General features: G+C 34.6%; 1 protein-coding gene across 6 annotated transcripts in view; it reads right to left on the bottom strand.

Annotated features, from left to right (window-relative positions):
• LOC105257952 (venom dipeptidyl peptidase 4) overlaps positions 1 to 14,976 on the bottom strand; it is a 317,166-nt gene that overhangs the window by 8,175 nt on the left and 294,015 nt on the right. For all 6 annotated transcript variants that reach the window (XM_011268909.3, XM_011268913.3, XM_011268910.3 and 3 more), the window contains 2 exons: positions 10,180 to 10,402; positions 3,645 to 3,832 (listed from right to left, as the gene is read on the bottom strand). In XM_011268909.3, the coding sequence (XP_011267211.1) occupies positions 3,645 to 3,832; positions 10,180 to 10,402 (411 nt within the window). The remainder of the gene's footprint in view (positions 1 to 3,644; positions 3,833 to 10,179; positions 10,403 to 14,976) is intronic.

Here is a 14,976-nt window from a genome sequence, read left to right as displayed (position 1 = left end):
GTACGTTTTATAAATTTAATTCCTGATAAATTTAATTTGAACGAATTAAAATACAAAAAAATTACTAGCAATTCTGACCGTTATTATTGATTTATGGTGTATTGCTTGGAGTATCTTGATGGACAATTTTTTTGGATAATTGTATAAAGTTTTGTATTTTAAATTCAAAAAGTAATATATGTGATCTCTTCTTATATAATATAGACAATTACAAAAAAATTAATTTTTAAAATATAAAATAATATAATATAATAATATAAAATATAAAATAAATAATAATTTAAATTTAAAATATATTAAAAAAGAAGCTCTATATTCGCGACATTTGCTTATTGTTGGCCAAAAGAAATTGACCTTTCCCTTAATTAAAAACCCAGCCAGATTCGGCAATTGTAGTAGGCTACGCTTTCTCGATTATTTCACGAAATTCCCTCGGTTTTCACGCTCATTATTGCTCTCGACGGTCGTTTGCGGGAAATCTCAGGTGCCACTTGAGGGATTCCTCGAGAGAAGGCTCGAGAGGACGAGCACAGAGAGAAAGAGAGAAAGGAATCGAAGACGATGGCGAGAATTAGGAAATGGAAGTTCACGGAGGAAGATGGCTTTTCTGATACGGCATCTTTCGAATATAGCAACCGACAGTAAAGCGGAAATAGAGACAGATAGTAACGATCCCGTGGATGATGTGATGTAAGCGCGAATGTGTGTCTGAGTATGATGGCGTGGCAGTAACATGAAACATTATGACACGTTCGAAATGGACCATACGACGACAACCGATGATCTGCTCTATCGAATACCAACTCATAGAGAAGAACGATGAACGTAAGACGGAAAGATAAAGATGCTCCAAAAAAAAGAGAAACAGATTTTGGATCATTTGTTCATAAAAAAAGTACGTGTACCTTTTTCAATTAGTTTAATTAATTTCCGTAATATGTTCTTTTATTTTTCTATATTTTTTAAATGAATTTATGAGAAAAAAATGTCTGTCAACATTATAATTATTAATCAATTAGATGATTAATATAATCAAAATGTATACTAAATTAATTGCAATGCTGCTTTATATAAATTTTTTAATTCAAGATAGAATTCATCCAATCATGCGTTCTTCTATTCTCCATTCGTGTAAATTAGTAAGACATGGTGGTTTTTAAAAAATATCAACTTAAGTCATTAATAGCAAAATAAAGTAACGTTATAATAAAGTGAATTGGATAAAAAAGAGGATATGATTGGGACCGCATTGCGGATGGGAACGCGATACATCGAGTGGTGCTTTTTATCGTGTCGATGTTGTTTCATCGTAACGACGGAGACCGCTGCGAGCTTACATGGAAAACTCATTAAGTGCAGAAACACGTGAAAATAAAGTACTAATGTCATTAACTCGTGTATTTAAATCTTAATACGTTCGCCGTTATCGTTCATTTTAAAAGGAGAAAAAAGTAGAAGAGAAGAAAGGACATTTTTTTCTCTTATGCACCATAATGTAAGAAATTCTTTGATTATGTATCACTTTTAAAATAATACGACATAAATTTTAACTTTTTTAACATATCGACTAACTTTCCGCGTCAACCATTCATTTTTCTGGCATCGCAACTTTAGTATCTTGAAAGTTTTTTGCGACTTTTGATTTGATGATCCATCGTCTATTCCGGCAACACAGATTCATATAGCGCGAACAATACGCGATCGATAATCTAGACGTAGGAAATTTCATCAGATGTGAGAAACTAGAGAGAAAACAAGCGATCGTCCGGATACCTGTGATATGTGAAAAGTCGGTGGAATCCAATATATCGTTTCGAACACGAAGACACTACAATTACTCGACTATAAAGCGAACGGAAGCTCAAACTTCTCTTTATTCGCCAGCGTCAAGCGAACGAGCGTTCATCGTGGCAATAGTTCCTCTATAAAAGTCTAACTTTTAGTTGTTTCCCTCCGCACGATCCTACATTTTCCTAGTCGGTAAAAATCTAAATCTAATACGGATAATATGATCTATATAGCATTTGCAATGTATGTAAATTATCCATTAATTGTCATGTACAAAGAATTTATTGAAGGTATGTTTATTGAACGTTTAGTTCTCCATTTTATCTTTTTCATATAAGAATATTATTATATATTTTAAGAATATTTTATTATAAAATATTTCATAATATTTTACATTTTATAATATTTTATTATGTAATATTTTAATATATAATATTTTAATCTTCACAAATTAAGGAATCCCTTAAAACTGAAAATATTCTTTTAGAATTTTTTCTTTCAATAAAAAACGGGATGACAATTAATGTAAATTTATCATATGTTTAAGAAATTTTTTTAAAATTAATTACAATCGTCTATAAAATATTCACAGTGAAATAATAAATATATAGGATTCTTTAAGATTTTTCGTTAAATATATTTTTGCGAATATGCGCAATTAAACTCTACTAAATTATCTAAATTTTGATTATCTTTAGCGAACAGAGGAATCGTTGTTGAATATATTTTTCGTTACTATCTTCCTTCTGACCGTTAATGCATAATGCGAAGCTTGCACTTTAGAAATGCGGACATCGCAACACACATAACTTCTACCATAAACTCTTTGTACTTTCAAAGTACAGACCTGCCTACAAATTAGGCGTTATTAGAATTTATACCGGAAAGTTATATCAACCTTTCTAGAGCGTGTAGAGCTTACCGCGTACATGTGTTTCTTCCGAGAAACGCATAAAGCTCGCCATAATGATTAGTTGAATTATTTTTTCCGATGGAAAAACAAGTGTACTACCTTGACAATATTTTTCATTAATGTAATTATGGACGAGTACGGGTCAGAATCGATAACGGGCCGCTTTTATCGGGGAAACCGCTCAAGTTTTCGTTCGTGAGAGTGAATACGGAATGACTCATCGCTTCGTGGTTTTACATCCTGCCCTAATTCAGGCCACGTAAAGGAGAGCTTCGTTTTCACGTCACGGTGCAGATTGCGTTCCGCTGCTGCACGTTCGTCATTGCTCTCCATTACGCTTATCTCGCGGCTGCATTATGACGGAACCGATTGATGATGCCCGCGGAGTGCGTTGTCATATTTCTTGTCGCTTCTCGAAAAATATGAGTGCTTTTAAGTGTATGAGAGACGCGCGACGCCGAAAAGCGACTAATGTAAGAACTCGGTCGGGGTGGTTAGAAAGTGCCACTATGTCGGGCATGACAATTTGCCAGAATACACGGTATATCTCTGATATATTTTATCGATAGAATTTTATCGGTCACGAGGTTAAATGATTAAGAATATCTTTCGCTCTGTATCTTAAGAAGTTTTCTGCGAAATCTCAAAGGAACTCTGTGTACAATACATGTAATCTTAAAATATTTATCTTAATTTTAGCAGAGATTAAGCGAATTATAAAAGTATTTAATTTATTTAAAAATTTATATATAATATATAATATGAATATTAATTAATATTCATAAGCATCTGAATATTATTTGCAAACTTTGATTCTTGAGCGAGATACAGCAATATGTTACTTTCGTATACCTTTATCAGACACAGAGAGAGAGAGAGAGAGAGAGAGAGAAAGAAAGAAAGAGAAAGAGACTTTGTTTATTGGAAAAATTAAAGAACTTACACATAAACCAGCATGGGATACTTGGTAGCACCGCTCAAATCAGCACCAGGTGGGATCAGGAGCCTCACCTGGGCATTAAAGCCACCATCAACTGGGATTTTGTATTTCTGGACGATCGGCTGCGATCTCTCCACTATTATCTCAGTTACCACGTAATTATCCTCCCACACGAAGAGCAACGTGGAATTCTGAAAATGAGAAAATGCTGGTTTAATATATACAGGATAGCTACAAATGATAGCATAATACAAGATTTATAGAGATTATTTTATGCTTACGAATATACGTATAAATATATGCAATTTTCTAATAATAATGCTAAAAATCGTGCAAATTAAATGCAAATTTTTTGAATGCATAATAAATAAATAAATATATATGTAATATATATATTATGTATATATAATTTATTAATATTTTATATATTTATATATGGCTAAATTAATCACGTCTATCTTAATAATAGCACTCTATCTTCTTAACGCACTCGATTTTCCTTTCATCTTTATCCTCTATCTTGACTCATCAATTGTCGGTTGCCTCCTAATTTCGATGCCGCCATAACCATAATAGATTACACCGAGGGCAGAGAATAACACATCGTCAACACACAGAGACATCGCAAACTTACGACGAAGTCGTAAGACCAGAAGAACCTTTAACGGTTTGCCTTCCCTAAAGTGCTTCGCAACTTCAGTCGACACTTGCCTCCCCCTTCTTCTCCCGAAGATTTGCTGATCGGAATCGATTCGGTCCAAAGGGCAACTACTTTTGTAAGTAGTTGTCCGAAGTTCCTCTTTTTTTTTTTTCCTCGGCGAAGATCGCGAGAGGGAAAGAAGATTCGCGGTATAACCCGGTAAAAAAATTGCATTAGAAGACCGAGCCAATGCTCGGCAAAGAGCGTCGCTAAAGTTCCCGGTTTCCGTTTTTGCGCCGAGTTTACTCGCGCAAATTCTATGGCCATCCCTCTCTCTCTCTCTCTCTCTCTCTTTCTCGGGAAAAGGGGATAGATCGGGGCAAATGTAGCGCGCAATCTGCGAGCTTTTGTACGCCGGGAGACGCCGCCGTTTGCTCGATTCTGTGATGGTGAATCTCGATTTTGCATCGCAGCGAACTTTTTCTCACGCGAAATCGGCATTTGCCGAAGTTTCGTCGCTGAATGACAGGCGATCCGCGAGGCGTTTCCGGCTTTTGTGGGAGCGAATCTCGTGCCGATCGCGATATGACGCAGCGATATCGATTTTCGATTGAGACGGGAATATATATATATATGTATACACATTTCTTTTTTTCGTTTTTTTTCCTCGCGAATTTTTCGCCGCCTCAACAGGGTGACTGCGAGTGTGTTTGCGCGCATGTTTCGCGTAGAGTGGAAATTGATAAAATTTTAGAGAAAAGCCAAGAAGTGACAAAGCATCTCTGCTTTTACCGCGTAAATTTCACGCTTATTTTAACTCTCTGGAAAACATAAAAGGCAAGAGACTTTTTCCTCAAAGTTATAAGATAGAAAAAAACCGTGTTTTCTCCTGTTATTTTTAAAAAATTATTTAAAAATTTTACGGTTAAATTTTAATTGAAACAATATTTAATTGAACTTCTTACAAAGCATTTAATAATCAATATTTAATTGAACTTCTTACAAAGCATTTAATAATCAATATTAGAAAACTTATGAAGAGAAAAAAAACGGAATCAACCATATTTTCCTTCAATCTTTTATGTATTAATTTATCTATTTCCGAACGCTTGATATTTTATCTTTCCTCTAAAAAATAGGGGGTGAAAGTTCAAATAATAATATGTAACTATTATTTATTGTCGATCACGAAATCCATGATATAAAACCGTGATATCGGAAACGACCACGAATCTGAGTTGTTATAAATATATACAAGAGGTTAAAAAAATTGAACTTTAAATTATAATCTCGCTACGTCAAATAAATACACGAATTTGTAGCCAGGCGATGACGGGAGAATCGCTTCGATACAACAGGAAATAACGAAGTAGAATATGGAACAGTTATATACGATCAATTGATATCGCTTTGAGCCTTTTGCAAATTTCAATAATGCCGATATCATAATATCTACGTAATTGGATCGGCATGCAAAAGTACACCATAAATCACATCAGAGTGCGGCAAAGATGGGTAAAGGGATTCCAGAGAGGATTTTGCACATGTTTGCGAACTTCGTGCATGCACGCGCAATATCCACGTGAAACAAATTACTCTATTAGTTCCAGCACAAATTGGATTAAAAATGTGCACCGTCATATTACAGTCTTATAGCGGTCTCTTTTATGGAAAATATGCAATAAAATATTTGTAATTCAATAATAAGCGTTTGGTCCAAATAAACATGGATGGTATTTTGCAGTTTGTCACAATTGTAAGGTAAATAAAATAGATAAATTTAATACGATAATAATGTACCCTTAAACCGTTAAAATAATATAAAGATTGCAAAAAAGCAATAAAAAGATGTTAAAAAAAGTTTATACTTTCAAAAGTATTATTAATAAGACTTCAATATTGAATTATTGATTGAGCAGTTTATAAGATTTAAGAAAGCGCAATTTCTCTTGTGGCTGCAATTAATTTCACAGATTTTTAATAATTAGTCGATGTAGACGTTACACGAATCAAGAAAGAGAAATGCGGGAATTTATCCGCGTTAATTGAAAACGGCCAAAGTCGAACGGAAGCGTCGACAGAGTCGATTCGCACGGTGTAAAAGCGCGAATTTCATCGGCAAAGTCACTCTTTAACGTAATTGGATTAATGTTCATTGTCGACGGTTTCCCGAGCGAGAAGACCAATTATCAGCGTTAAGCGGTCGCGCAAAAATAAGGGAAAAGAAGGGAAACAAAGACGCCGGATAGTCAGATTTTCGCCAAGTTCGCTCTTTCCGCTCCGTCGATCGCGATAAAGCACGTAGATTCGTACCCGACATCTTACGTTAGTCGTGTCCCCGAAGTTCAATGACTTCCACTTCTCCTTCGCGTCTGCATCTGTCGCTACGATAATCAGATTACAAGGGAATCGTCCGATGCATATCTTATTTCTTTTTTGGCGAATCGAGACATTTCAAAGACATTTCTAAGTGTAATGTAATTTAAAGATCCAATATAGCTCTCTCTCGCTCTTTTTCTCTCCCTTTCTCTCCACATATATTTATATTTAGTTATTTATTATAAATTTAAATTAATAAACTTAATTTATAATAAATTTAAATTAATAAATTTAATTTATAATAAATTTAAATTAATAGATTTAAATTTATTATAAATTAAATTTATTATAAGTTACATTTATTATAAATTAAATTTATTATAAATTTATTAATTATTAATTTTGGACTCTCTCGCTCTCTTATACCATATATATGATTAAATTGCTATTGTTGTGGTCACAAATGGTGTCTCGCACAATTTGTGACGTTTCGATTTATCTGTCATCATATATAAAGTCGACGAAAGAGTTTGATTATCGAAAGTAATGAAACTTTCATCCGATCGCAAACTTTTTCTGGCGTGCGGTTACATTGGCGAATAAGCAAATGGACGGATAGATTATTAGATAGACTGTGGGAAGAGAAAGAAAAGAGAAGTTCGAAAAGAGAGGAGTTTCCTCTCTTGAATATATTTAAATCTTTAAGTAATTTTCGATCGATTCATGAGAAAGATACAAGAGCAATATAATAGAGATGCGGTTGTTGAAAGGGAAACGAGATGCGCGAAATAATATTTTCTAAGATAACAACTTGTATTCAAAACATTACTGTAATATGCACACTAATATACTCGCTGCTGAATATGCTCTTGTCGAAGTTCATATTCAGAGGCCAGTAATTGGAGCTTGTAATAAGGGAATGAGAAATGAACGTGCGTTTGCATTAATACAAGTTAATGAAGTGATGTTTATATGTATGAATAACGATAGGTTTCAATGTCGGTTGTCGTTAATGGGTGAATTAAACTTGCTAATCGTTATTTACTAAAATGAACTTACACTTCATTTATCTACATCATGACGAGTATTATGATTGGGAAATAAACGAAGAATCGATTTAAATAATGCAATTAAAGTCATAATGCAATTAAACGTACGAAATCATTAGAATTATGCGCCAAAAAGCTATGCATGAATAAGTTTTACTTAATTTTCTGCAACTTATTTTTTTTCTTCTCGATACTTGTTAATATGCTCTCATAAATATTTCTTAATCCACATTGAATTATGCGTTGTGAGAAATATCAACGTATGTTAGAACTTATTAATATTATGAATAGGAATGTTATGGTAATAAACATGCATAATTTTCTATATCTGCACGACGTGATTACTATCGTACTTTCAATGAAAAAGTATACTGTAGAAACGATGATATCGCGATGTAAATGCATTCTAAGTGAATGGAAAATGAAATTATAATAGTGTTTCTCTTATATGAATGTAACATGAATACAACATGAATATAACTTATATAAATTTACAGATCTACTATATATATATATATATATATATATATATATATATATATATAAAATGTATATTTAAAAATTACCTTTGATAATTTTAATGAATCCTTCAAACAATATAAAATAAATAATAAAATAATAATATATTTTTCTCTTTAAAAAAATACAAAGAAATCATGGTCGTTATAATATTTTCAATATTTAATATAGAATATCTTAACAGGTTAAATTTCCGTAATTATAATTGTAATAAAAAATAAAGTTACATAAAGTTTATTTAGAGATTTAACGCTTAAATTTTTTAGGTAAATGATGTAAGCGATTTTATTATTCGCGTAAATTTGAAGGTAATGAAGAAAAATGTTTAGCGTGTAACAAATTTTATTTCACGCTGTTACATTTTGTTCACTGTATATGTTACTAAGTTTATACGCATTCGGAATCGTCGATGCCTATTATCGTTCGCTGCTGATTGCGTCACATTTCTGTCAATCTGTTTTATTTGCATAGCGAAATTAGAAATCGATTCAAAACGTGACTAGATCGAGAAACAAGCACCGCGGTCAAACAGCGATAAATAGAGACAAAATATTTTTGACAGCTTATGCAACCCCTTCAAAATACAATCGATATCGATAATAATAATAATAATAATTTAATCTTCGATATATAAGAATGCGTTTCGAAAAATTTGCACCGCTATGCAATTTCTAATTACACTATCGAACGCGCATAACAACCAAGTGCTCGCCAAGATAAATGGCCTTTTAGTTTTCGCGCTTAATACCCTCCTCCTACGCGGTGGAAACGAATTCGAAAACAATACGAGAAAATATTTATATCCGCAGCGCTCGCGGTTTAAATGTATCGTTATTACACCGGTACCATTGTGCGTTGCATTCTCATGCATTGTCATGCTTTTTACGGAGACAGAAACAGTGTCGCGATAATCTGTCTCGGCGTGATTCCGATCCGATTAGGCCGAGCGAATCGTATCGCGGGCGCAATGTATTTTGCGCGTAGAATTTCGAGGACCAGCTTTGTATACATGACTCGCTAAGGGAGACAGAGAGAGCGTGTATGCAAGAGAGAGAGAGAGAGAGAGGGGGGAGAGAGAGAATGTACTGTGCAAGCCGCTCGTATATTATTCACAGTACAGTACCGGGACTCAACCGTACATAGTACGAGCGCATTCTATTGCTGTAACAATTTATTCGATTCGGCGGCCTGATAGGTGACCGGGACCTCGTGTACCTCTCACTAGCAGAATTACGCGGCTGTCATCCATACGTCTATATCACATGCAAATACGCGAGAGAGCGATACGAAAAGATCATTGTGTTCGCGGTTCCCCGGGTATAATGTAACGATTTGCGCAACTGCATTGGAGAGCAGAAGGAATTTCGCAGAATGTACACGCGAATCTCCCCTATCTCTCTTTCTCTTCCTATTTACATAGCATCAAATTTGTATAAACTTCGACTGCGTGCAGTGTAATGCTTAATGAAATGCGTTTATCAAACGCGCGCTGCGGCACAATAACATTGAATTCAAAGCTGAAACTAATACGAAGATGGGAATACGATATATCCGTTGTGTTCTTTTGGCTTGTAAAATTAGAGGTACGATCTGATGCGTGTGGTAATTTTATTTTGAATAGAATGTTAATTACTTCAAAGTTAATTTCACATGCATATTTTAAATGTATTTTTTATGCATACTGATTCATTTATTTTTTATAAGAGAAATAATAATACGTATTATATTGAAAAGAAATAATTATACGTATATTTAAAAGAAATAATTATACGTATTATATTGATATTTATTATTATATAAAAATATAATATCGAAATACAAGGCTCGACATTTATATCCTTTTTACCAAATATGTTATTTGGTTTCATTATTTTTTTTAACAATATTATCGTTGCGAAAATTAAATTATTGAGAAATTTTATCTTTTGTAGAAACTTTTTATTTCGATAGAAAATTTAAGCTTTTAAAAATACTGCGCAAAGTGTTTTAAAAATGTATAGATAACACATACCTTATTGTAGATGGTTATGTCGGGCACTCCAGGGCCAGCACAAGTGAGCACGTAATGCGAATTGTCAGTGGAGAATACAGCACTGTTGTACAAACAGCGACTGCCGTCCTCCTCTCTGACAATGTTACAAGTCAAACACACTGACTTGTGGTCCGCATCTAACAACGACACTCTATATAAATGCTGAACCGCCGAATCGTCTTTCGAAGTTGCCAAGTAATATCTGCAAAATAGAAGAAAGAAATATTCTTTTCAATAAATATTCATAAACGTGATAGATCTCGATGTTAACTTTCTTGTAAATAATCGTAATGTTTTCAAAAAATTATTTTTATCATTATTTTTCTCTTTTAAAATTGACTTTTATTTTTATACGCAATGTACAATAATCTGACAAAGAGATCATCGTTTTACGTGAGCATACGTATGTGTGCGAGAGAGAAAAATTTGCGCGCATTAGAATAACGTCGCCGCTAAGAAATTAGCCCTTCGGCATCTGCATTGTGGGACATGAAGAACACCTGTTGCGACCCTAAGATATTCGCGATAGAGGGGTTGGCGAAGACAAATTGTCCACCAAGCTCGATGCCGTCTCACCAAGACGATATTCCGCGCGAGAATATATATATAGTATTTAGTCGACTATTATTATCCCTCGCGTCTCCCTCAAGTGACAAAGATATTTCGCGAAACGGCGGCTCGATTAATACTCAAGAACATTGCACAGAGGCGCGCAATTTCCATATGGACCGCAGTCCATCAGGATGCCAATTTATGGAGTTGTTCCCGTTCTGACCTATCAAGCGGCTACCGTTGACAGAATGCTACCATTAGATACAATCAGAAAGCTGATGGTGTAAATTGCGACTATTGACTGACCGCTGCTTGCCGGTAGCTACCGCTCTGATGCAATTACGCATTAATCAAATCTATTGTTCTCCGGTCCTCAATGTTCTCTCGGCTAGCGATACGCTAGAAGAACTGTCTCTTTCTTTCAAAGATCTCGTTAACGTAAGGTAGAAGGTCTGAAAAATACGCCTGAGAAAATTATATGAACAATACTTTGTTCGTATCTTTCTAATTATATTTAATATGCAGCTCGAAGAAAATTTTTATTCGAGATAAAGAATAAATTTTATTTCGAATTTTGATTCGTGAAAATATTTCTTCAGCTCTTCGAAAGTTGATAATTTTCAATGTAAGGGATGATAAAATAATACATTTTCATGTCAGCGCTACCTTGCAATTTCCAGTTCGCTCGATAGTGTGTGAAAACGCGTATCTTGTATGAGATTATTACATATTTAACAAGATAAGAGGACCCTTCGAAGTTTAGGTCCAAAGACCAAGGGTATGTTCATGAATCCTCTATCACCCGCGAAAACCGAGGGGGAAACCTAGGCAAACACGTTAAGTCGCCAGCATTTCCGTCGGGCTGGCAAGATAGATGACTCGGGGTTATTTAGAATGGATTAATTCGAGCATCCTGTTAATTTAGCCTATCGCATCAATCTTGAACGACCTCGAGCCGCGCGCTGCCGTCATTCACCCGCGCGTATCCGCGAATCCGCAACTTCTGCGGGCTCTCTCCGCCTCGCGCCTTTCCGCGAAAATGAAGATCGATCGATTTCGAGCAAGTCGTTTCCGGGACCCCCGGGACCCTCGGGACTCCACCCGGCAGCTGATACTTCATTGTCATAATCGGGGATGACAGTATTACGGCGGGATTAAATTCTGCGGTTGGATGTACCCAATAGTCAAAGATATGTCGCATCTTTACAGCAAATTACGGACATTTACAACAATTTCGCACGTCAAAGGAATTCCGAAAGCAAATTGCGAATATTCTATCATTTCCTATGAATTATAATCCGTATGGATAAGCGGAGTAGCCTTGAGGATGTTTTGTACGTATTTTTAAAATATTTAGAATTTAATGAAAATTATACAAAATGTCCTTACATATGTTTAGAATCTTTAGTACAATTTTTTAATCGATTCACTAAAGCGTTCACAAGTTAAGGATTTTAATTTGCACCGAATTAACATGTGTTCTTATGGGAAACGTATAACCACGTATAAAAACGCAATAAATATTAAAAAATACATCTCTGCACTATAGCTAAGATCAATTGTAATATTCCACGCAATTTCTTACTCAAAATACACATGTAACATACAAAAGTGGATATATTCGTCAATATTGATTTTCAGCTACTTTTTGCTGGGATTGTACATACAAAACATCCTTAAATTAATCGTTAATTTATCGTTAATTTTTACATAATTGGAATTATTCATGAGAAAACGATATCGAGGTTTTAATCTTTAGAGATTTTTTTCACACGATTATCGAGAATTCCAAAATGAATGATGACAAACAACATCTTTTATATTTAATAATTACAATAAATGATTGCATGAGTTCCATGAAATTTCAAAAAATTTTTCTTAAATGGATAAAGAAGTACATAAAATAAAATGAAGAATTTTCTGATGATTTAATTGAGCGGAATTCGCTCGTCCTGCCTGGTCGATTCGGATAACCGATAGAGCAATTTTTCTTCTCTTCGTGGTGGTCTCTCTCGCTTCCCTTCCCCTAGCTTCTAGCGCATTACTACAATTGATCCCGGTACATTAGTTACGCCAAGTAATATATCTACTGCTGCCATTTAATTACAGACAGCAGCTTCTCGAGCGGCTCAAAGTAGCGATCTTTCGAGCGCGGCAAGTATTTCCTAATGAAATTAGTCAACAAATCCATCGTCCGGGGGATTGCTGATAAGTATAAACTCAGCGCATGCCAATTTTATCTCGTTCATGAAGTATTAACGGCGTCTTCGTCTTGCTATTCGGGTGCGACTTTGGCAGTTGTCGATTCGCCAAGTTTCCAAATTGCAAAGTTAACTTGCAGTTACTATGCGATATTAAAAGCTAATACCGAAAGCTGCAAGTTTCGGAAATCTGGAGCTAAACCCGGAATTACATTGGGAAGTACATATCGGATATGTGCCCCCCCCCCCAATCCCCAAGTCATAATGACAAATGTATTCATTATGCAACTTTTATGATATCTGGATATTGATATTGTTGCTTGATTTTCGAATGAGCACAAAATCGAAATAATCCCAATAAGTGATCGATCATTACTGGGCCTTTCAATTTTGAGAAGCAAATAAATAATTAAATAAATTAAAAATTTTCTGCAGAAAATTATTATCGTAAATCGTATAAGAGACATCGTTCTTCCCCTTTTTATTCACTACTTTTCAAATTCTATTTCGTAGGTAATTCCGCGATAAATTCTACAGTGTTTATCGCACGTCGGAGATCGGAGGTTGAATAAACGTTCAATCCTTCTGGTAATCTGTTTATCGATAATAGAGTTCATTGTTTCATCGGAAGTCGCTTCTAAGCGCAATATTACACGGTGCAACAATGTTTACGCATATATTCCGTAATACAGCGATTCGCAGGCGCACCTCGTAATTTCGCCGGAACTTCTTTGCATAAAAGCGTAGGCGTAGGCGACATTTTACACGGCAATTTTCACCGTAGCGCACGCGTGCGCGAATCCGCGCTTGCGAAGCGCCGTTTCCAAGTTATCTGTCTTACGAAACTACGCGATGAAACTTTCAACGGTGCAATTTAAAGTTGGCCTATCGCGACAGGCTGCTCGTTCGCGCGTCGCAAGGAACCCTTTCTCAGGCGAACTCAAAGTATATCTATTTCAGGTTGTTCACCCATTTGTGACGATAACTTGTTATTCACGTTACACGCCGCTTATCGATCCTGTGGTACACGCACGATAATGCGATAAATTCTCACGTAATAAGGGAGGGAACGAGTGTAATATAAAAATCGCGACTTTCTTCCGTTCCAGTTTCTGGCATTTATATTGGACATTTTTACGTTCATACAGAGCCTATATATATGTTAATATAAAAAGAATTTGAAATGACCGGTTTTAATTTCGACAGAAATGTAATGGAAGTTTAGAATTTTACGAACGCAAAATTTAGTTATGTAAAATGATTATTTTTTTTAATTCATTTACATTGTAACGAAGAACAATCTTTGGCTTTAATATCTTGTCAACTGTCATTACAATGTTACAATGTGATAACCGTATTCTTGATGCTTTGATCTCGAGTTTCATTGTACAGGTTTAATTGCGTATGAATGCCAGAGTCTGTAGCCCGAATAAAAAAGGTCGAGAAATGAGATTACGGACCGTTGGGATGAGAATTATGAATATTTAGTACAAGCACTCGCACGAGAGCAGTTTCACATATTCGGACAGCTTGCAAGGTGTTGTTAGACACGAGTCAAAATTAATGCTCATGAAAGAAATTAGAAATTCCTGAGGATCCGTTTGATTAATCATCTTCTAATTCTGAATACGATTCACTAAATTAAAAAAAATCTAAGCATGTAAAATATATATTTTTACAGAAAAGTCGAAAGAATATAATCCTTTATCCTTATATCAAAAAAAAAAATAGAAATTAAAAATAAAAAATGAAATAAAAATAATTGAAGTTAATTTAATGCTATACTTTTTAATCGTAGTAAAAATGAAAGTGAAATCAAATCTTTATTATATATATAAAAAAATAAAGTATAATATTTGATGTCACAGTTTAAATATAATTGTAAAATCAGATAAAATTACATTGCTTTATTAAACGCATGTTGCATACATACCGTGTATTAAAGTTTCTATAACGTATGTACTGGAAATTCCGCGGGAGCCTTTGGGAGTCGCTAACATTGAATATTTAAACAATGCGGTTT

The sequence above is a fragment of the Camponotus floridanus genome, unplaced genomic scaffold, assembly GCF_003227725.1.
Source record: "Camponotus floridanus strain SB8 unplaced genomic scaffold, Cflo_v7.5 scaffold100, whole genome shotgun sequence".
NCBI lineage: Eukaryota > Metazoa > Arthropoda > Insecta > Hymenoptera > Formicidae > Camponotus > Camponotus floridanus.
This window is presented reverse-complemented; position numbering and strand designations above follow the sequence as displayed.